Genomic DNA, 24,622 nt, shown 5'->3' on the forward strand with positions numbered 1-24,622 from the left:
CTGAACACTGAAAGAAATCTTAACTCTATCTGTCTAGTCAGCTACAGCCCAACCCCGATGAATTGCTTGTCCTCTTAAATTTAAACTGATTAAATTTTCAGTTGGGTGATGACTGTCTTCAGCTTTTTTAGGATAAAAGTTTCTTATAGTAACAGGGAAACAAAGTGGTAGCATCTCTTTGAACAACCTTTTTATTTAAAACTTTCTAATACAAAGGCAAGGGGGAGTTGCACAGAGCAGCATAAAATTCAAATGTGGCACTGAGTTGTTGTTCAGACTCAGAGCTGCATCTTTTGATATTGTTGCTTCAGTGCTCAGCATTGGGACAGATTTGCCATGTAGATTTCAGTTGTTCATTGTGCTTCTTGAAATTACAATCATTGCTGAAATGTTTGGAGTTTCTTATGGTCTTACTATTTTGTTGATTTTTGGAAGGAAAAAATGTACATTAGATGTGTTAGTTCTTTTGTTTTTAAATGCATCAGAGGTAAGAACCTAAGAAGAGTTACAAACATTGGTGTGGCATGTGAATCTCCTCTTGAAGATGCAGGGCATTCATGGTATGGTTTAACTCTTCACTTGCCAGGAGGAATTTTTAATTGAGGGACTTCCTAACTCAGAGGTGTCACCACACTGTAAGAAAAGTGCTGTTTCCATTTGATACCTCTCAGCTTGTCCCACAGTTATTTGAATCCATGTAACCTTCTGCAGCCAGTGTCCCACTTGAAGATTTTTATGTGGCACCAGTGATTGTATTTGATGTCCTTTAGTTTTCATCTGTCTTTGTCTTGTCTCTGTGCTGTTTAGCAGGCAAAGGTCAAGTTGATGATCAAAGAAATACCAAATCTGAGCTCTTTGAGATGCTCTTCATCCTGATATTTTTTGACGTTAACTGAGTTTCTATTTGCATTTCTTGAAAAATATGCACCTTGCAATAAAATGAGAAAGAAGGGGAAATCCTACATTTTTATGTAACTTACTCATCCAGTAAAGCTGTGGTTTTCTTGTGTTAGACTGTATAATTAAAAGAAACTGGGGGGGAAAAACAAGAATAATCTTCCAGTCTTGATAGCCTGGTAGCTATCTTTTTCCTGTAGTATTTTCTAATATTATTTCAAAACTTTGTTATGCAGAAATTTTAGCCATTGTATCCATAAATGATGTGTGAACAGATTTCAATTTCCATTAATTTACCCATTATTCAAAATTGTTTGTCTGTTTCAGCCTATCAGTTGCTCTGTCTGCTGTTTGCTATTTGTTATTTGCCCTGTGCATTTGGTCACCGAGTGCACAGAATGTTCTTGCTCTTGGATAAAAAGTCTTCCAAGCTCACAAAGCCTTTTTGAAGGAACTGTGCCAATACGTTACTGCATGCATATTTGGAGTGGCTTCTCATATGTGTGATAATAGAATGTAAATAAAAGGAATGGTGAATGCCGTTGAAATGGTTACAAAAATTGTGTTTGTATGAGTGTTCAGGAATATTTTGTAATGGCTTAGTGTGACTGCAGCTTCTCATGGGTACTTTTTAAAATAGGCAATATAAAGACAGTGTCTTCAAGTTGTGGGTATTATGGGCTTTAGCTGGATGCTGGTTTTGCAGCAAGACTTACTGCGATAGTTAATTGTGCTGACCTTTAAACTGTTGTTCTTAGTTTTCGGACTAACAGCCGGAAGTGGAGGGGAGATGTGGCATCTCTGAGCTGTCATCTGGGTATTTCTGGGATTTTGCACATGTAACAGTTAGACTTGGCTCACATTTTCAAAATTTCCTGCTACAAATAGTTGTGGGGGGTTTTTTAAGTGAAATTTTAAGCTTATGAACAAATTATTTCTGGGATAAATTTTGGGAGTTTTATGCTTGAGATTCAGTTTTTAGATTTGTGTTCCTGTTCTGCTGCCAGTAATTAGAATTTCTTCCACATCATTACCACTTCTAAATCTGTGACTAGTATGCTGTCTTTTCTATCACAGATCTTTTAAGGAAGATATTTTTAAAAAATCCTTTTAGTAACTGATGAGACACCTTCCTTCAAACTGAAACACTGTCATTTATTGTTATTCTTTCTTTACAGCTTAAATTCAAAAGGCCTTGTTTATATTCAGATCAATTTGAGTTACTTTTTAAATCAAGATTTTTGAGGTACAGCACCAGCTGCCTGGGTAAAATCTAACTAGAGTAATTTAACTGTGCACCCTTAATCCACTAATTTTATGAGTCTGTGCAAAAGAAGCAATCTTGTTGGACAAGATCTGCTCTGGTGTTTTATTGCCTGTGCTTCTGTTTCCATCCAGGAGCAGGATATTCAGCTGTGTGTAGTTGTTGGCCATGACAGTCAGTGGGAGAGTTACTGATTTTTCTCTCTGAGAGCACCTTTAGTGCCTCTGGTGCAGTTCCCAAATCCCCACCCAAACTGCTGACTTTTTGTTCATGAAGTGCCAGTGGTTGTCACTTGACTTTCATCAATGCTCATTTTGGACCACCTAAAGATCTGGTCAAGTATTTGATAGAAAGTTTGGTCAGAAGGTAACCAGACTTTAAAAAGGTCTAAGGTATTTCACTTCTAGGGGTTTGGGATTTTTTTCACTTTGTTTGTGTAGGCTTGTACTGGTTATTTTACTCCTTCCTCCAAAGCAACTGGAGGGAAGGTTTCCTTCAAATGGGATGCTCTTACTCTGCCTCTAAGGCTGTGAAAGAGAAGCAATGTTTGCATGAGAAAGAGGAATAACACATTTTAGCTTTTTAATGATGCAGTTCTCTCCTATCAGCCTCTGCTCTCTGTGCAATGGGGGCCTGTTTTTGGCAGTGGAGAAGCAATTCAGTGAAGATTTATTTGCAGATAACTCTGCAATTCTGACTATTTCCCTGTAAAAGAAACTTAAATTGCTGGTTGTCCTGTTAAAAAGCACCAACTAATTACTTTGTTTCTCTCTCAGTAGCAATAAAATAGATGAAATCATTTTAGCATTAAAATTAGGTCACTGTCCAAGGCAGTTGTTGAGTAACCCATCATTAGGATTTTAACTTCAGGATGTCTAATCTGAGATTAATTAGAAGTGTCCTGAAATACGTATTCCTAAAGTGCTTCCAGTTGGGCTCCTCAGTGTTACTAAATCTGAGCCACTCTTAAATGAACACAGCCTTGGCCAAAATGTCCAGCAACAAAAATTCCTTGAGTTGGTGATTAAAACCCCACACTCCACCCAAATGCGTGCCATAAATAAGTGACATACTCCTACCACGACAGAATTAGTTGAAGAGAAAGGAAGACTCATGGTAAAACTCGTAAATGTCATCTTTGTTAGCATGGGACATGTAGGAGCCTTTTCTAAAAAGGAGGATTCAGTGCTCTGTGAATAGATGAGTACAGTATGTAAAGGCTCGTGACTAACATAGTAAATCTCAGTGCCTTGCATTATGCAATATAATGTTGGGAATGCTATTTCTCACTGCTTCATTTGTAAGACATACTGTTCTGCCAGCTACAGCGCAGCCCTGAAATTAGTGCTCCTTTGGGGAAAAGGAAATGAAACAAGGTCACTGGTTTCATTTGTTCGGGCCTCTGAGAAAGATGGGATTTTGTTGTGTTCCAAACAGATGTGGTACAGAGCTGTAGGGGGCCCGGGGACTCTGAGTGCATAACAGTGCGAGCACAAATGAGGGCAGGTCAGAGAGAAACTCTCTTCACTGTGGCCCTAGTGAGGGAACACTGAGATGGTGTCTCCCCCTCTCTGGTGTTACCCTCACTCAGGAGTGGGGAGTTGGAAACCATCGTGGACTGCTAGCTTTTGGTTAAAAAGAATGTTCTTGTAGATAAGATAAACTTCTTAGCCAGACCCTTCAATTTTAAATACTAATGGTTTCACCACCACAGAGTGACTGAGAGAAAGCAAAGAACATATAAAACTGAGATTTTTCCAAAGGCTGTAGCTGTAGCCACTAGGACAAAAATGATAACTAGCTTGGAAGTTGAGGAGATGTGCTTTTCACTATGTTGACTTAATATTTTCCTTTACAATTGCTTAGAGTTCAGCATCTTTTATGTTTCAATTAACTTATTCCCCATTAAAATAAAATTTGATATGTAATTCTGCAAGTTTTACTAGGGTTCTTGGTAATTTTTTGAATGACCTGAGAAATTCTTAAGGATTCTGACTCGGAAAGAATCAAGACAAACTGAGATTTCAAATGGAGGTAGCAGGGAAATAAAAAATGGCCACAATGTGTGTCAAAAATCTCTCTGTGAACATTCTAGTGATGAGGTGTGCCTCCTGCTGGAAACTGTAAGAGAAATCACTGCACCACTAAAACCTAGGACTGCATGTTCTGCAAGCATAACCCTACTGTGAACAACCTGACCTCAGCGTCAGCTACCTGGGGAAGCCTGGCCCAAGAGCTTTGCTTTTGTGGTGTGGCCACCAAATGTCCCAAGGAGGAACATGTAAATCACAGGTGATATGCTTAGCTACACCTTGAGGACTTAACTCCAGATTTTCCTGCAGGAACAGAAAATAAACCCACATAGTCATTTGAGCAGAAAAGAAGCACTGATGTTGCATGCTCTTCACCTTAATTTTTCTTCTTCTTCTAAGGGCGATGAACAGAGGTGCCAGGGATTACAGAAAGAATGACAGGTAGTGTAGTTCCTGCAAGCATTTGGTAGGCTATTTTTCTTTGTCTGAAAGCATGGGAGCTGAATGAATATCAGAGTTTATAGATCACACTAAGTGATGAGGGATTGTGGCTAAAACAGAGATACACAACTTGTGGCTAAGGTAATGATGGGAACTCTGTGACTGGGAAAACAATCTGTGTTGTTCCAAAGAACAGCATGTGAAAATAATACAAAAACATTAGTTCAACAAGCAAAAAAAATAAAAGCAGCGTCAGCATATAAAGCGATCAGCAAAGATCTGGCAGCGTATCCAATGTGGAGAATGTGGCTGAAAAACAATTTAAGGCTTCCTTTTTCTTCAGGAACAATAGGAGTTTTGGCCAAAAAAAAGAAAGAAAGAAAAAAAAAAAGGACTGTTCACCCTGAACCACATTATTTGGGTGATGCACAAAGTTTCATATGGCTCCCACTGAAAGCCTGTTTAAGTGAGGAAAAATTCTTTCTGTACTTAAGGTTCGTGTCCCTTTTCCCTGCTGAGGATTGGGAGGGAGCTGTGTGTGTGTGAAGCATATGCAGGAGGGTTTCCTTCACAGAAGATAAAGGAGTTCAAAGGACAATTTTTTTAAAAGGTGGAACTGGGGAAGATAGAATATGTGAAGGCTTTGTCAAAGCATCTTCAGTTGAGTTGGAGTGTAGTTATGAAGCTGGTGAATTTTGGACATGTAATCATTAACAATTAGATGTTCTGTCCTTGGAAACAAGCAGAGACGCTGACAATAAGGCAGGATAACCTGCCTGATGGCCGACAAGCAAGTAGTCAAGAGAAGCTCCACAAAAATATGGGAAGTGACATTTGCAGCTGGTGACCCCATAGTGAACTCTGTGCATGCTCACAGATGTCAAAAGAAAATCAGAAATTGAAATATTGTATTGTATGGTAAAAAAGCAAGTAATTTCCATGAATTGTTGTTCTGGTGGAAATGGGGGCAGTGATATTCAGTTAAGGATTAGTACAGGAAGCAGGGAAGAAAATTCAAGGTTGGATGGATCAAGTGAAGCTTTTTCCAGGTTCTCTCAGTACCAGTTGTAAAGGAAATGGCTGATGGTGAACCCAAGCTGCTTCTGTACTAAAAAGGATCGCTGAAACAACTTCCATGAAAGTAAGATAACTTAAGGCCATGTTGCTAGGCAAAATTAATTTTTAACTCCAGAGCTTAAAATGCTTGGGATGCACTTTGAGCTACTTTGAAATTTCGATCCATGGATGGAGGCTGCTGGAGAAGTCGGAGGAGTTGTTCTGGTCTATCATAAACTGGCTGCAGCTTTGCATTTAATCACTGAAGATCTATTAAGTCTGTTTCCCTACCTGCAGAGCTTGTAGAATGTTTCTGCTTTATCTGTGTGAAATATAAGAGCTCGGCATGCTGTTGTAAGCAAGGGGAAGGCTTCTGCAGAGGTGAAATCAGCACAGTGTTTAGTAAAGCATTCAGAAGGCTAAAATTCATGGATGTGGCTGAGAAGTTTATAGACCTTGAGCACCACACTTCCCAGAAGTCATTCCTGTGGAAGACAAGTTAGCCCTTGGTATTTGTGCTGGGTGATCTATCAGCCAGAAGGTGATTAAGTGAAGATGGAGTTCCCCAATAACTGAGGTTCATAGGTAACATAATGGTAACATTAGGAAAAAGGAAAAAATTAAAAATTGAAGCACTACATGGAAGTGATGGGAAGAGGGATTGAATGTAAGAAGGTGTCTGAAGCTTTGGGGTTTTGCCTTTATTTATTTATGGGTTTTGAGTAGTTGAGAGATCCCTTTCCTCCCTTAATTCTCATATTTCCTATCAGAATCTCTAGAGAAACAGAGTGATCAAAACCAAGGACTAAATGTTGCATCAAAGCTACAATGAGACTTTTCCTTTCGTTATACCATGGTAGTTGGATTAGTAATGATAGCTTTTGCTAGTTCATTCATTTATTCATATTGATTTAACCCAGTAAGATCTTAAAAGAATATTTCCTGTGCTATTTAAGCATTTTGTTTACATGTGTTCTTTTCTTTGGTTCTGTGCCAAATTCTTAGATGCCAAAGAGCATAAATAGAATTATTTTCTGTATTTAGTTACATAATTGTTTTAAAGAGGGCAAAGAAATATAAATCTGTGAACTTGTGTCAGGATAAATTTCTTCTAAAAAAATACTATTTTGCAATTGATAGGAGAAGAAGCTACTTTTCCTCTTTGTACAGGTGTTGCTGGGAAATGGCTGTGTAGGATCCCTAATTATTCCCACTTCACAGGCAACAAGATGCTTGGCTTGACTTTTCCAATCAGGAAAATTACTTCAAAAAGATAGGACCATACGTTTTTGCCTGTGGCAGGGACTCATTCTTGTTTTTTCTGTAGCTATTTGCTGGTGGTTTGTAGACTCTGCTTACATGGTTACTCTTAAAAACCACTTCCTCTGCTCTTCCTCACTGTCCACCACATATCCTCTCCCTCCTAGGACCAAGGCTGTGATTTCCCCATGGTTCACCACAAGGTAATTGAAGGATTGGGGATATGGAGAAAGATGCTGCCACTGGCCTGTTCTTCAGCTGCTGTATGACTGCTTCCTGAAATGATACTTCCTAATATCCTGCTGTATCCTAACTGCTTTCACCTGCACTAACATACAAGTTAAGAATTCTGGTAATGCTAGACAAATTCATATGATGCAGATAACTTGTGTTAAGGCTAACAGCATTGTATTTTGCTTTTTATTATAATTTCTAAGCATCTAAGACAGTTAAGTCTATGACACAAATGACAGCTCTAGTCTTTAAAAACTTTCAAATGCATGGCTCAGTCCAAAACTGATTTAAGTTTTTGGCAGCAGTGGCACTGACTTTGGATCTGAGCCTTTTTCTTAACACCAAGCATGTTAGCTCTTTATGGTTTTGATCAGGTAAAATATAAACTTGAAAAAGTGACAATATAAGAGATGTTTGTTTTCTTCTTGGAACGCTGTTGCAGTTTGGAAGCTGACTAATTAGTTCAAAGATGCCTTCTAGACGTGTACTGGTGACCATTTTTAATGGCAGTTGCTGAATGCTGCCCAGGAGGTCGTTGGATCTGATTTGTAGTAGCTTAAAAAGATGGATTCCTGCATGTGTGGATGTCTGTCTGCTTCCCCCTAACAGCTCTTCTGGAAGTAGTGGCCAGAGATCAACCAAGCAGATCATCTCATGATCGATCTCTCCTCTTTCTTCTCCTTCTTAAAACTAATGTCTGAAAACTGAGCATAATTTAAATAATTGATTTAGATGATCTGCACTGACAGATACACAATTAAAAATCTGGCCTGGTTTTCCAGAAGGACTAACTAAAGAGGATATTCTTTGAGAAGTACGTTTCTAAAATGTCTTGTTTTGAGTATTCAACCGCCCTCTGATAATTCATCCAAAAGAATTCCCTACAGGCAACTTACAATTTCTTGTCTCCACTGGCAGAGTTACTTGCAGTGGATAAACTATAATGATATACGTGTCCAATGCTTAAGCAGTTTGTGCAGTTAAATTATATTGCTAAATATAATATACCCTATAAGGTTTCAAATTTTCTATTTCCACTATTTTACACATTTTGCCTGTGCTTTCTTAAGCTAGTGTAATATAATGAACTTCTGGGTTGGGTGCTGTAGGTTTTGTTTGACATATCAAATAAATGCTTTAATTTTAGTGCTGCTCTTCTACCAATTTCTGTACTTCCTACTGTGAAGAAACATGTCTTGGTCCACATGGCTCTCAGGAAACCTCTGTGCACAAAACTATGTATTAGAAATGACAACAAAAAGAAGTTGTGACTTGGAAAATAGACTGAGGCTTGCTGCTTGTGCAGCAGGAAAGCACAAAACTCATTAAGTAGTTAATGAGCTCAGTGGTTTTAAATGTGGGGGAGAAGTGGCTTTGTTTTACTGAGGCTGGAAGGAGAGAGGAAGGTGACTTTGTAAGAAATATTCAAATGTTCTGAAATCCTGGTTTTCCCCTCTCCCTCTTCGTGGGGGTGAAGCTGTAACAGTAAGAAAATTACTAACTTTGCTATCTCATATTGGAAAATATAGATAGGAAAAGACATGAAACTTTGAAAAATGCCTCACACAAATCACAGTGCCAGAAAGACCAGGACTTGGTTGTGTAAAGGACCAAGTGTGTGCATGGGTTCATTCTTCTGTGTGGGTACCTGAACTCAAGAGTGTGTGTGCAAAAGTCCTCAGTGGGATTTGGATGCCAGGGTGCTGTGGTTAATTTAAGTTGAGCTGGTGGGTACTGTCATTTAATCTTTCCCGTGGAAGCTGCAGTGCTTGGGCTGAGTGAGGGTTCTGGGGATCAGGGCAGCATCGTGTTCCTTCAAGTGTCCTCGCACCAGCTACCTCAGTTTGAGCATATTTCTTCCTTAACACCCATGGCATTAAGATAGCTCCTAACCTGAGGACAGGTACTCTGTTTTCTGGCTGTGATGGATGGTGTTGGTGGTACAGGTCTTGCATGAGTCAGGCATGAGTCACAGAGCCTCCTGCAAAGATGCAGCCTGTGACATGCATGCTGAGAACAGAACGCTTTCGCACAGCGCAGCCCCTACTTCCCAGGATTAAATGCCAAGGATGAGACTGCGGTTTTGGTTGCCACCTATGCTAGAGATGTGATGGGGAGAGAGCAGGGCATAATGGATGTGTTTCCCAGGTGATGGCTACATACGAAGGGATCCAAATCATTTGGGTCCCAGCTCAGCTGTGCAGAGTTGTTGAAAAACACCTGTGAGCAGCATTCTCTGGGCTGCCCTGCTCCACCTGCCAGCCAAGGTGTGCTGGTGCCTTTCCAGTGTCTACAGCACTTGTCATGAGCTGCACCCTGGTGTCAGCAGGCAGTGGCAGTGACATACTTTGTGTTTCAGAATAGCAAAAAATTTCTTCACTTTATATAAAAATAAAAGCTGTGTGAAGCAGCTGAGTAAGATGTAATCCTGGTAGTGTAAAGTTGCCAAGAGAGACAGAGGCTGCATTTGTTCTCCTGGACTCTCACGTGAGGAGAGAATGAGACTACAATCAATGTGGGGCTCAGTGCTTGAGTATTGCCTGGCTTCCGAAGGCACAGAGTTCAGTTGACTTCTGTCATGAGCTATGCCTGTGTAAAAATGTGTCTTGCAACAGGATTTTTTGGGTTTTCTGTGGTCATAGTCAAAAGCAGATTTTTGAGAGATTCAGTGTGCTGCCCTGGGTCTTAAGTATGGTTTTCCATTTGGTACCCCTGTGGGAGCTGAGTGACTCTGAAAGATAGTCCCTGGAGTATACTTAATATCATAACAAATTTTAGCAGTTTAATTCTATTTAAATAGTTTTAACTCGCTCTTCTGAGCTGCTGACTTGCACTAGTTTTCTCAGGCATCAAGTGTATTGGATTTTTTTTAGTTTATTTTAAATAAACTGCTATTGTATAACTTTGATTATGAGAGTGGAGAGCATAAGAAAAAACACCCAATATCATGAGGAGGGTGACTAATGTTGGCAGCACTGGTGATGCTGATAGACATTAGAAGATAAAAGAGAGCAGATGGTGTTTCATGATTTTTTGAGTGCTTTGCTTATCTTTGCATCTCTAATGTAGTCCTTTGAAGAGCATTACCTGAATTTAAACCTTTTCCTTCTCTCAAAAAAAAAAAAAAAAAGTGAGACTAATCATAGTGTTTTCAAAGCAGAGACACTGTTATGGTCACATCTGGTACCTAGAGCGCCTCTGCACTTGTGGAAACATTTGCACTTGGAAGGCACTGCTTTGTCTCTGCAGTGAGCATTTTATTTTTGACTTTTCTCTCCAAAGCTTCCTAAAGAAAACAGAAATCACAAGTAAACATGGCATGCCCTTGACTTCAAACCCATGGCAATCCTCTGGGATTATTTTGCTTTGTAGAAGTGCAAAGCACATCACATGTCCAAGTGAACCTCAAGAAGCAGTCTGGGCAATGGAGAGGTTGTCCAGAGAAGGGACTGGGAGCTGGCTCCTGCTGTGCAGTTTATAAAGAACAAGCATCAGAGGGCCTTCTTTTTTCTTGTGCACTTTACAAGCTTCGAAATAGGCTCTTTCTCAGCAGTTATGTGGTGTTGGGAGACAACGAGTAGCTACACAGTCTAATAATTGATGGGAAAGGACAGAAATGTCATCAGAGATGTGCTGGTACATCTCTGCTATTCCCAATCTGGCAAATGCAGAGTTAAATCTGTCACTGACAGTACGAAAAGCTCGAACAGATTCTGTGTGTATCATGAGAGGATGTGGTAGATGTCTGAAGAAAGATTATATTTAGAAGGTAGACAGATATTGGTGGAGCTCTCTGAGGAACTTCATCCCAAATGTCAACAAAGCTTTTATAGTAAAAAAAAAAAAAAAATTTGAGAAAGTTTTTCAGAATATGCTATAGTGGTGGAAGAACCGCATTGCAAGAATTGGTGTGGGTATAGACATATCAATAATAGACAGACTGGTTTTCATTATCCCAGTATGTACCCCTACTACAGCAAAACTTTGCAGTGGAAACTTAGTCTGGAATTTCTGCAGAGTGAGTTCACTCAGCATTTTTGTGTGCAGGTAGCTCAGGGTACAGCTGAGTTACAGGTTGAGAGTTGCAGGTTCAGCTCTGGGGGGCAGGAGCCCGAGCCCCAGGCAAGAGGCCGTGGAGTGCTGACCCTTTGCAGAACAAAGGGCACAGGGACCTGTGGCCCAGCCAGGGGACCGGACACCCAGGGACACAGCAGGAGCTGGTGATTCCAGACTTTCCCACCCTTACACTGTGAGGATGTGAAAGCCCAGGGGCTCCTTGGTTCTGGGTCCCTCCTTGAGGAACCAGCTCGAGGTGTTACTCAGTTATTGCACCATGATTAAGGTACTTAAAAGATGGAGACATTTGAGGCTGTGCTGTGGGAATCCTGGGGTCCAGCTGGTGAGAAAACATGTTCTGACTGTGTGAGTGTGGGGGTATAGCTGTGAAGGGGCCTCAGTCCCAGCTCAGGTGGCGTGAGAGTGTTGGACAGGGAAGTGTCCTTAACAAGCTCAGCAGCTGAAGTTAATTACTTTTAAGTTCCCATGTAGAAAGACAACTTCTAACTGCTGTTAATTAAATATGGGCTTTTGAACAGTGTCAGATTGACCTGACTAAAGCAATGTATTATCGGAGGAAATAAAATGTTGTTTTATTTGAACTGGAAAGCTCTTCAGTATTTTCATGAGTACTCTTCCTGTGCTGGGACACTTAAACACCCACTGGATAGTTTACTGAGATTTCAAGTCTTTGAGTCAGTTAAAATGCAGCATTGATGTGGTGAAGCCACAGCATCAATGTTCCCCAAGGTGTAGTGCTGAGTGGTGTTACAGGTTTGGTCAGCAGTGCTTTTTAGTAGTTTTCAACTACTGGGCCAGCATGCTGGAGTTGCACTGACAACCATCCAGCAATGAGCAGGGCTTTGGAGCAAGGCAGGTAGTCCTTTGGAGATGTAGAGGAGAGAAGTTCCATCACTTCCAAAAGTCTGGCACCTTGGGCCAGGACATTTTCCCATATAAGAGGAGACCATTTCTTACAACAGGTCAGTGCTGACTGGGCTTGGACTGCTCTTTCACAAGGTGAAAAGCACAGTGAGATGAGGATGGTGAGGCCCTCACTGTGGGGCCATTCAGCAGAGGAGCTGGGACTTTGGGGGGTAGCAACACATGGCTGCTGGGTTTGCAGTTAGTAATCCTGAAGTGCAAAACAAAAAATAAAAAAAATCTAAAGCAGAAGGGGAAACAAAATGTATTTCAGGCAGAAAAGCAATGCCACCTGAGACATGAGCTCAGCTGATCTGTGAGTGTTGTCAACTGTGGGCTGCCCCTTGCTGCCATGAGCTCAGGTCTCAGTCTGTTGTCTTACAGCAAAATGTATTGCTCATCTGTAGCATGTCTAAAAGTAGGTTGTTTTCTGTGCCAGAAAGGTATTTATTTTAGGCAGGCAAGGAAAGGAGGAGTGAACACTTCCTTTAGGGTAGCTGCAGACACTTGTCCCGTGGAAGGAAATTGAGTAGTATTTTCAAGATAGGAGTGCTGCCAAATTATCCACTTAGCCTGCTGCATCCAGTCTTTGTGGTATTACAAGCTTTTGTAGGCTCAGTCCCAGCCAGGGAAGAAGCTGTCCCCTTCCTTTGTGGGGAGAGCTGTACATAAAGATCTGTACCTTTGGCTTGAATGAAGCACATCTCTTGAACTGAAGTTAACCAGCTACCTGGAAATTGGTGCTCCAAAAGATACAAATAGCCTTGATAGATAAGCAATCCATTGTTGATAGATAAGCGATCAATTATGGGGTCTACAGTCTGCTCTGGTATACACCTGCCGAATATGTGGTTCTAGATACCCCGTATGTGATATCTGGTGTATATTTTAAGGAAGTGATGTGTCAAGGAGTGGTATAGCCTTGATGTAGTGCTTACATATCTGTCAAGTTTGTAAGATACATATCCAGTGTGTCTGGGCTCTAACCTCTGTATCAAATGGTTCCCTTATTGGTGTGAGAAGTTAGAAGGGAGAGTTGTTCTTTTAGTCCCTGTGGTGAAGCCTCTCACATTGTCTGCGTGATTGACAGGTGCTTTGACATTTTATGAGAGAGGAAATTGATGGGCTAGCTGGTGGGTGGACATAAATTTACATCAGTTTTAGGCTGTTAGTTTTTGCTAACAGTGTACTTTGCCCTGGTGGTTATTTGTGGGGAGCCCATTTTAAGCTACAGTAGGAAGCTGTATTACTTTGTAGTTAGTATTAAAAAAGGTCATCTGTAAAATGGAATAAAATGAAGCTATTACAGAAATAATTAAGAAACAGTTAATTGAAACTGAAAGAGATGTAAAGAAGGAACTGTGAATGTAATCTAGTGTTGGCTGGGATGCAGGAGAAAGTGCCCACAGTCCATCAAAAGTCAGTGCTTCCTCCCCACAACCTGCAGCTGTTCTCAGTGGCTTTGTCATTCTCGTAACACATGTAGAGCCTTTTTCAGAATATTTTGAGGGAATTATCTTCTCTTCCCCTCAATGCAGTACAGTGCATTCCTTTTTTACTCTAGGTTTCCATAGTGTTGAACAAGCTAGCCCGTGGTTTTTCTACAGGAAAGGAGGGCTGGGCTGTGGTACAGGACTAGTTCTCTCACTGATCCTATCACTGGGAATGAGCCAGCAGTGACCTGCTGGCCACCCGTGCAATTTAAAAATCACATTTCGAAAGCTGTTATTCTGGTTCATAACAAATATCCAGGAATTACCAAGCACTGGGTTGAAAAAATCAGATTCTGACCATAATGTATTTTCTGTAAAGTTACAAAGTCCTTGCCGAAGTGCCAGGCCTGACCCACAAACTCCTTCCTGTGTTTGTAATGCTGAAGCCTGAATTATTCATAGAGTGGGGACTCTGAGCAAACTGCAGAAGCCAGCACACTTCAGGTGATTAATGAAAAGTCTGAGCTGGTGCTTTACGATGAAGATGAGTCATTAATATAACAGGCATGCTCACAAGCACAGGAGAGTGTTTGTGTGGGAGGGTGCAGGAGCCATCTCTCCTTAGGCTGCTAGCAGAGTTGAGCCAGAGCAACAGGGCTGGTTACAGCTCAGTGCTCCCTGGTGCTTAATTTTAGCTCCTAAAATAAGAGAGACTCATCTCCTCCTGGAGTGTGATGAATATTACCATGAAAACAATCACATGTGCTTCAGTGGGATTAACAGGTTCAAGTGCAGTAGGGTATTGGTGCCCTTGAGACCAAAGCCCTACACCTCTGAAGAGGGTAGTGGCAGCGCTGCCTTCAATGAGCTGAGTGTGTCCCCAGCCAATATTTGCAAGGCACTTAGCTTTGAAGGGGAACAGAGTAATTAAAATTTATTTTATAAGCCCCCAAGACGTACCTGTGTTCTGTGCATACAGATTATGCAGTTTGTGGGCTTCACAGCCCTATCTTCTGTCTATTTATATTACTTCTGTCTTCTTCTAGAAGAAGACAGATCAATTTTTAATTGAAGGGATTTTTGCTTTTCTCTGAGGAAAATGGTGGGCAAATGGTGATACACTGTATTCACATAAAGGAAGCAGTATTAGATTGAAACCCATTAAACCATCACAGAAGGAAAAAGAATCCTTTCTTCCTGACTGCTAAATATTTAACAGGCCACTGAATTATCAAAGGTCCCTTTAGGATTTTAAAATGACAAGATAGGAGCGAGTTTAAATTCCCTAACATTTGCATTTGTGACAGCAAGAATGTGAGAAGCAATGTCAAGTGCTTGAAGTCCTCCCACTTGTGCAGTGATCACTGAGTCATTTTACTGATAGAAGCCAATTCAGAATATTTTACCCCTTCTATAAATGCTGAACCAAACTCAGCTGGGAAATGGGAGCATCACCCACACAACACAAAGCACTAGAGCATTTTTTTCTCTGCACAGGATAATCAGCAGCAGTATAAAAAAAATGAAGTGCTGAAGGGATTCTGCTTCTGCAGTGAATAGTCACTGGGGGAATGTTGTCTCCTAAGTTTGGTTTGACTTAAATCTTGGTTTCCACAGGGTTGTTGGAACTAGTGTTAAGAACACATTTTGCTTGAATACTGTCTCTTTATATGGGAATCTTAATTCTCTTATTGCAGTGAGGGTACAGTAGAAGAGCTCACTTGTCACTGATAAAATTTGGGAGACTACAGGTGGATACATGCTGAGTCTGTCTTGCTGGATGAAAGTGGTTTGCATCAAATTCCCAAGATGTCCTACCTTAACCATATTAAGTAGTTTGGGGTTTTGGCAGTTGAAGCACTTTGGGTTTCTGAGGGTCGTTCTTGATTCTCTACCATGTTACTGTTAAACCTATGTAAAAGCTTTGACTTCTGTGGAACTGCTTGTTTAAGTGTATGCTTGAAAATCTTTTGCTGAAGCAAATGAATGAATTTAGTGAATTAAAAATATTAAACTTAAATGTTTAAAAATAATTCAAGTTGAAGTATATCAGCTTTTAAGCTTTCAGTAGTAATGTTATTTTAAGCTTCACTTATCAGATTGCTTATATCTATGTCATGGTTTAAGTCCAGCTGGCAACTAAGTACCATGCAGCCACACGATATGGTTTACATATGTTGTTGTTGCAAAGAATATGTTGAACTTCTTTTCTGCAATAATCTATTCAGAAAAATGCTTCTGAATACTTGAGGCACTAGTTATTCTTCTGTAAATAGCTTTTTGAAGCTGCTAGATGGTCCAGAGCGTATCCTGGCAGAAGTGACTTAGGTAAATGTAGCCCACTAAGCATCTACACTTTGCATATTTGTTTGAAATGTTACAGGTATGGGAAAGAGGTCAGTAACATTAGAGCAGTCAACTGTTGCTTTTTCCAATGCCATTGCCTTTCTTGGATAATTCCAGGAAGATGAGCAACTAAACCAAAAAGCAAGGACCAGTTGGTTTGTTGCCTGCTTGTACAGAAATGATACACATGTATAAGAGAATCACTGCTGCTTTCACTGCCATGTTTCCTCATTGAATCTGCTTGTTGAGCAATGCTCGTTATGGAACAGTAAACACATCATTTGGCTTTATGCTAAACCACTACAAAAATTATCATACTTTAATGAGAGCCATTGCAATACCCCTATGCTGGGAATGCACAAATACCTGTCAGATAATTGAAACAAAATTATTTGGAGGTAGTTATTAGAAGATGGTTATACAGTATAATGCTGAATTTCATTTAGTTTGTTCATGTCAAAGTACATTTACTCTTAGCCTTGTATTCCACAGAAGTATTTTCTAGTGTGGGCCATTTCTAAAATGGCATTTACACATAGATTCACCAGCTTAGTGCCTAACTGATACTGCTTGAGTGTTTACAAACACTGGGGCATCCAGCTGTGGCAGTCTTGCAAGTGAGTTGTGTTCAGATCTGCGTGGGTGATTCTCAAGATGTGGCTCTGATTCTTACCCAAATGTTCATCAGGCAGCACATGTAGAGAAACATCTTTATGGCTGGTAGCAGATAGGATTTAGTGTTCTTTTTGAACTACAGGGAGGCATATCGTAAGTACACATCTTTTTCTGAAGCATGGACTCATCCTGCCAGCCTTTTTGTTTCATCCTCAGCTCTGAAAATACAAAAGAGCAGCATTTAGGTTCTCATTATGATGGAGAAAATGTTGTATTGCTTCAGGCAGTGTACTGTTGTTCAGGAACTGCAAATGTGGCTTGTAGGAGAAAGAACTGTACCAACTGTAATTAATTTGCTACATGTGTTCTCTCTCTCACTCCTTCTCTGTTTTAACTGATCATTCTTGTCTCTCATAAAATAAGCTTTGTTGGTAATCAGTCTCATTGACATGACATACATGAAATTATTCTTCCTCAGCTTCATCTGAGCTTCCATAAATCACGTGTAGCTGACTGTTATGCCATGAATTTGAAGAAAAGTGGTTTGGTTTTTCCTATTAATCCCTAAAGTAGACAGTGTAATGAGTGCAGTTACTAAGCAGTATTTCACTCAAAATGTCCTGGCAGAAGACTGGTTTTACCTGCTATTCTGGCTGTCGGGAACAGAATAAATGCTTTTATCTCACCTACTTTTTTTGTGTGCTACCTCTATGGTGTGTATACATCATTTTTTCCTCTGATATGCTTAAATATAAATAGGGTGAAGGCTGGAGTATGATTAGAATTCCCTCTCTCAAATCAGAATAGTAGATGTGAAAAGTGATATTTCCCTTTTGTTTCTAGTGGCTGTGGGACTGACTGCTTCCTGTGAATTCTGGCAGTTTATGGTGATAACTTCACTGTGACTTAAATGCATTCCAGGGGCAGCCCTTGCTTAGCTGGTAACATTTGGAGAGCTACTGTGATTAATAATAAGAAAGGACCAGAGGGAAAGTGTCATTTTAACAATTCTAATAACTAACATTCAATGCTTTGATCCTTTAAAAGCAGCTCTGCATTTTAATGTCAAATGGTTTAACAGAGTTTATTAATAGAAGGCTCCTTCTGGTAAAAACAGTGCAGCAACAGTTCCCCTTTGAAGCTTCATCTGTAGCTGAGATCATCATCTGCTCACACTGGTTCAGGTAGTTTTTGGACTTTTGGTACCGCTGGGGCTTGCCCTCCTTTTCCTTCTCAACAACGTGGTGAGCAGCATCTCTGCCCCGCTTGACTCTGTTCCAAACACCAAGCAGCCACATCCCAACTCTAACAAGTGGTACATTGTCTACAGTTCTCATAAATGAGCACCAGAGGCTTTGCTCCACAGGTTTTGCCTCACTGTGTTGTGTGGACAGAAGGAGCTGGGTTAGCCCAGAGAAGAATGAAATGAGTCAGGGTAATGCTTTCTCTAGTACCAAACCTTTGTTACTTTAAGACTTTTAAGTGGCTTTTCCCATACATCTGTTGGGAATGATTTGGGGAGAGCTGAACCTGCCTAAAACAGAGGTGCAACTTGGGTGACTCCTCAAAGGCCGTCCAAACTTACACTCTTTATGACTTCTTATGTGTGAAGTAGTAGTGAAGATTTTTCTGGTGTCCACCCCTTTTGGGACAGCAGCAGATACCTGAAAAGGGGGTCACAAACCCAGGCTGCTCTCAGACATACAGGTGTAAGTACCCAAATGGCTTAGTGAGGAGTAGAGTTACACGAGGCTTATATTGACAAAAATAGAGCAGAATTTGTCCTGGGAAACTGTTTCTTTGAAATCTACTCTCAGGCAGTGTAGAGGATGGCAGACTTCAGTCTGCTGCTTACTTGCATCTAAGCCAGAAGTGAAAAGAAAAGATAACAATAGCACTGCTGGGGGAGGAGGGAAAGAAAACACAGATACTCAAGTATTGCATATTTCAGCACTGGTCTTTAAAGAGTCTCCTTGCTTACTACACCTTAGTAAGTAGACTTTATTAAGTAATTCTTTCCACGTAATCAAAAGGAGTTATTTCAATTTTCTATGGAAGAGGAAGAAGCTGAAGAGATGTACATGATGTTTGTGTTTCGTGACACTGGTCTGTGAAACAACCTTTCCCGATTCAAGTGAAAGCTCTGAATAGCTGTGTACTTGCTTCTAGATGAGGATTGTCACTGCAGGAATATAAATTTTAAAATGCAGGCTCTCTAGTCTTTTGTAGTGTCTAATCTGCTGCTGAATAGATCACAGTTGCAGGAAATACTCCTGAAACCATTATAGTTCAAATAATTGTTGCAAGTGGGTTTTTTTCAAAGCAAGTGGTGGTTTACTCCATAGAAGAAATATATTTTAAAATTCCCCAGCTGGGTAAAGTGCTGTAATAGGTTGGAATTGAAGGAATGCTTTAGAGAGATGCTCACTGATAATAATTGAAGGGTAACCACTTCACTCAAAGCATGTCCTGTCAGTTAATTCCAGCCTTTGAAGGTGACATCCTGCCACTAGATCACCCATTAGCCCACAGCTCAGTGTGCTGGACAGTATACAAGCAAATGAGTCAATGCTGATTGCAGTAGCTTGTCTGCTCATACTCCAGGGAAAAGCAAAAGGGAGAAAAGCATGCCTTCTTCCTGCTACCTGCAGAGAGATCTTCCCCTTTATTGAAGAACTTCCTTGGGAGTGAGTGAAGTTGCTTCATTGCTTTGTGACTACAGTCACAGGAGATAGGGTACAGAACTGGAAGGTGTGCTCTCTCTGGGGCCATGTGTAATGCAGTGGCAACTCCCACTGTTCATGATGCCAGAGGGTGGCTGTGCCTGCAGTTCTGTGTGGAGGACTTTGTCTAAGAGTAGGAGAAGTAGCTATGGTTTAGAGGTTGCTGTTTTAGATAATACAGCATTGAATGAACTGCTTGTGTAACTGGAGATTTTTTTTTAGAGGAAATTTATTTTTCTCCTTTAATTTTGTCTTAGGAAAGAGAATATGTACTCATGGAGTCTATACAATAACTTCTGGAGTTTATCTGTACTAAAAATGCACTTAACATTGAAATGTGGTTATGATATTCAAACTGTTTTAAATAAAGTATGGTAAAATAACATTGCAGTTTTGGCTGGGACCTTGCTGTTTAAAATAATCTTTACTGACCTAGTAGAGCCAAATCTGACTAAGATTGCTCATTTCTATGCTGACTTCGAAGTTGATGTGTACCATTCTTCTAGTTAATGTGATTTGTAAAGGTCATGTGTTGTTATGTTCTAGTTTTATTTAATGAAGGTAAAGTTCAAATGTCGTCCTTGGGGTACCATTCTTGGTGATGGGCTCACATAGAATGGAGAATCCTTCCATTACAGAAAGGGGACAGATGGGTTTAGCTAACAGACATAGCGTCTAACAGCTTCCTTCATTTTCTTCTCTGTTCTAGGATGTGATCATTCCTGCTGTTCTCCTTTGGGATCTCCCAACATCCCCAGCCAAGTGTATAGTGTAGACTGAATTCTGTATTCAGGAGAAGGCCCCTTAGGGCTGGATAGGCCTTTTTAATACATGAGAGAATGGCTTCCCCTTTTTTTGCACTAATGTGACATTTTGTGCTTATGTTATTTTTTGACTTTGTAATTCTTTTCGGTGCGCTGTTTGCCCATCATCTTTGATTTGGTGAGTGCCTAAGTGACACTTACATGTTTTCCTATTGAGGGGCATGTTATTTATTTCAGTCACTCATTCAGTTTTGTCAAGGTGTCTTTGAGTTATGTAGTAAAAATAATAAAAATAAACTCAGGCTGTTTATTGTTCCTTCTTACTCCATAAGATCAAGCAAACAGTTCAGTGCAGTCCTTGCTCCTTCTTCCAAATCCTCATTGAAATTAGTGCTGTTATGACTGAAGATTTCTGTGGAACTGCAGTCTGAAATTTCAGTTTTGAGAATGTAAATCACAAAGTTGATAGTGGAAATTGTTTGAACAGATATATTACTATAAAAAATTATTACCTTGTTCGGGAGAATGTCAAGAGGCAGATCAGTGGCCACATCTCTGATGCGACATCGAGTTAGCATCCCACTATTTTGCAATTAGAAGTAACTTCAGTCTTTCCAAATTATGTGCTCTAGCTTTTCTTTCCCTACCCATGGAGTTTTCAATGTGACCATGGATTTGGGAAGCAGAAAAGGATGAAGCTGGAAGGGCTGTGTGTCCTAGATGCGTTTACATGCGTTGCTGATGTCACATTGACTCAGCCCCTAGGCAGCCTCTTACTTTAAGTCACCTGGAATTGATGCACATCTCCATCATGTGTAGAACTCATATGAACTTCTGGTCTGGCCTGGGCAATGAGCAGGTTCTCCATGTAATTCTCATTTATCAGCAATACCAACATGCCAGTGGCTCTAATTAGGTACTTTACCAGCCTGGTTAGTGCAAACATGAATCTGAGTTTCAGAAAATTTGATTTCTCACAGAAATGTTCCTGTTTTACTCTGAAGGAGTCTCATCTGTACAAGTAATACTGAGGAATTTTAGAGGAAGGAAAGAAAAAATGTACACAATCTATGTTGTACTGAAATTTGTTTTCAAGGAATTTACAACAATTTGCAGATTGTTTTAAACAGAAATTACTTCCAGCTACTTGTAGACACCAAGATGGACTTGTGGTTACAGGTTACCACACACACTTCATTCCTCTCTCTGTAAGCCTCGGTTGTTTTCCTTTTTACTTTTGTCATTGCCAACTGAAAGGCATAAAAATGCAAATCAAAATGCAGCCTGTAGCACTTGCAGGCACAGTTTTAGCCTTTCATTGGGATTGTGCTTTTGCTGATATTTGTTCGTTTAATTAAATGTCTCTTCTTCATTTCAGCTCTCCATTTGAGGAGAAGGAGGGAGATAGTCTCATTTCATTATTGGTACTCTAAATGAGTTGTGCACTGGAACAGCTAGTTTCCTTCACACATAATGCTTTCTCATCGTTTCCTTCACTTAGGTGTTCAGCTTAGAGATAATTGAAACAGTTTACTTTATTTCTAGCTAGTGCACAGATTCATTTCTGTGTCTCTGGAGTAGGACAACTGGACTGATGATGATGCTTTGTCATTTACTGCTGAGTCTTGGAGGCGCTGACTATTGCAATGAGCGAGCAGGAGCTTTAAAAAGCATTCTAAGCTGACCTGGCCACTTAGTTATAACTGTATAACTCAGTCAGTTCCATGAATATAACACCTTAGGACTAGGAAAGTAAATTAATTGAGGCTGTTTTAGCATATCTTTGTTTTGCCTCTTGTTGGAATTCTTTGTTCAAGGGTTTCTCTCCAATCCAGATGAGTTGGGCTCTATGGTCAAAATATCTGTAAAAAATTAGTTACCAAACTGGGAAGACAATTATTTGTTCACTTTAGTCCAGCATCCAGCCCCTGGGCATCCTGGTGGAGTATATTTTGGAGAAGAAGGAATACAAATTATTTTCTTTTCAAAGTGGAGTTTTAAGCCCATAAACGCAGCAAATTGTTATTCAGCTTTGTAGCAGGAGGCAGATTTGTACAGGAACAATAACAGCTGCCCTGGGGGTATAAAAAAGGAATCCCAAAATTTTACTTTAAGCTCCACCATATAATGACTGACAGCTCCTGACAAAAGCTCTCACAGGGTGGGTAATACCAAAATGAAATGGGCTTAATCAGGCTGGAGGGACATAGAGTTACCAGTTTTAAGGGTTTAAGGCAGCCCTGCCAAGTTACAGGTTTGAGATGTGGTAACAGGCATGAAGCCAATAGCTTTAGGGATAAACAATTTTATCCCTAAATAAATTAAGACAGATTACCAGTGCAATTATCCAGACTGTAACAGCAGCAAATTCAATAATTCACTAATACTGAGCTAGAATTAACATCTGGGCTCACAAAGATGTACATGCCCATCGCTGTCAGGAAGGCGTTACTCTATCAGTATGTGGTAATTCTTCAAGATAATAATGCTTTTGGATGTATATTTTATTATTTTGAGCTCCTGCAGGTACCAACTGGTGTGTATGCACAACAGGTTGGGCTATGTTAAAATTGCTTTGCATGGAACATTTTGTTGGGGTCTCAAAGGGCTTTCCTGAAGATTACCTTGTAAACCAGCTTTTTCCCTATTCTAGTTCACTGCTTTTTCCATAATGCCTCTTGTCTTGGTTCATAGCTTTTTTGATTCACAGTTTTAATTTGATTAATTTACACAGATTTAATTTAATCAAATTTAATTGGTTCACAGTTTTACATTATAAAACACTCCATAACAGGCTGGCAAGTGATGTAGAGTGACCAGTGCTCATTGAGTTATTATAATCTATTTTGCTGAAATTAACTATGACTTTTCAAGTTACGATAATCTTCTAGGTGTTTTAGGCAAGCCTCACCTTATTTATTGTGGGCAGTAGGGCTTTCAGCTAGAGAAAAGGTCCTCCCACAATATCTGCATGAGAAATTCCATAGAGGTCTACAGAACTGACAGAAAAATCAGCAACTGTGAAAGAACATGAATATGAGTTTTGGGGGGAATTTATCAATGAGTATAATAAACACCTGGTGCGGGTGGAAGTAAAGGAGATTGAGCCATACTCTTCAGTAGTGCCCAGTGAAATGGCAGGAAGCAGTGGGCACTAATTTAAATGCAGGAAACGCCACTTAAATGTAAGAAAAAGGTTTTTCACTGTGTAGTTAGTTGAACACTGGATGAGGTTCTCCAGCCAGGTTGTGGAGTCTCCATCTGTGGGAGTGGTTAAAACCCAATCAGGCATGGCCCTGAGCAACCTGCTCAAGGTGGACAATTTCTGGAGGTTGCTTCTGACCTCTGTGGTTCGTGGCTTCCAGGGTGATTGCCTCTTGCCAGTATAAGTGTTCTAAGAGCTGACAGTTTGGTAGCCTGGTTTATTTATCTCAGGATGTGGAATTACTCCAGAAGGAATTAGTCTCCAGTAATCATGAGAATTATGCATGACTGTAAGACTCCATCAGTGTTCATAATGGAGAGAAAAAACATATTACTAACCAGAGAGATGGCAAAGTATAGCATTTAGATCAGCCACTAAATTACAATTACAGTGGTTCCTTTTGAAGTTTCTCTAGTCTCTGACTTGGGATAAATTGCCTTCTTTCTAGTGGCAATAACTTGGCCTTCCAGCGCATGTCACCAAGGGGACAGAATGCATGCTCCTGAAAGTGACTATTTCACTGCCTGTTGCTGACATAGGAGCAGTACCAGGAGTGGACCACTTGGTCTGTTTTTCATGGGTAGGGGATATTAAACAGTCTGCTCCCTTCCACCAAGAGTGTTACAAGGTGGGAAAGAGAGTGAAGGGAAAGAATGGAGTGCAATTTTCATCAAAAACACTGAAATAAGAAAAACCTATTTGGTGGCATTTTCCTGGTGAAAGAAATAGTCCTGAAGTTTTGTCAAGTACTCTATATTTTAACTGGGCCAGTTCTTCAGGAAGAGTTTTCAATTAGTGTGATTACTATTTTTTTGCAAAAATGGGTAATTTCACACTGTTGTGCACAGACCTTAGCGGAATTCATTCCCATAGTAAAAGAGAAGGGATCAACATTTTGGAGCCATCGCAGCAGTTCTGCTTCATGCTTTTGTATGCCGGTTATTTCTTACCTGTTCCTTGAGGCAGTAGTGGCACCCAGGGTCATGCAAATGTGTCGCTTCACAATGATGGGACACCATCTCTTCTTTGTTTCTAAAAGTTGCTTGGCAAAATGAGAGCACAGCATCTCATGGAAGAGAGGGTATACACCTTGTAACGTACCTGCGTATTCCTGGGAAAAGTGTGGGTGGGCTTGCCAGTTTGCCTGGTGGCTCATGGGCCTTGTGCAGGTGTGATAGGCACATGCCTTTGCCAAGGCAGGCAGAAGTGCTGGTAGCACAAAGTGACCACTCCTGTTAATGCTTGGGAATGGCAGTGTGGTCTACACTGCTTGGGATAGCGCAAAAACTTTTTCTGTAACGTGGGGTCTGAAGGCACAAGAGACTCTGGAGTCAAAATACAAGTCTTACCCAGAGTGACCATGCTTCAAAC

The 24,622-nt window shown here is 40.4% G+C and overlaps 1 protein-coding gene across 3 annotated transcripts in view; it reads left to right on the forward strand.

Moving 5' to 3' along the window:
* The window catches only part of SNCA (synuclein alpha), a 63,691-nt gene that overhangs the window by 33,848 nt on the left and 5,221 nt on the right, over window positions 1-24,622 (forward strand). For 2 of the 3 annotated variants that reach the window (XM_048304897.1, XM_048304898.1), the window contains exon 5: window positions 7,119-7,154. The exons of the other annotated variant lie outside the window; for it this stretch is intronic. In XM_048304897.1, the coding sequence (XP_048160854.1) occupies window positions 7,119-7,154 (36 nt within the window). The remainder of the gene's footprint in view (window positions 1-7,118; window positions 7,155-24,622) is intronic. 3 annotated transcript variants of the gene reach the window in all.

The sequence above is a fragment of the Corvus hawaiiensis genome, chromosome 5 (assembly GCF_020740725.1).
Source record: "Corvus hawaiiensis isolate bCorHaw1 chromosome 5, bCorHaw1.pri.cur, whole genome shotgun sequence".
NCBI classification, from domain to species: Eukaryota; Metazoa; Chordata; class Aves; order Passeriformes; family Corvidae; genus Corvus; species Corvus hawaiiensis.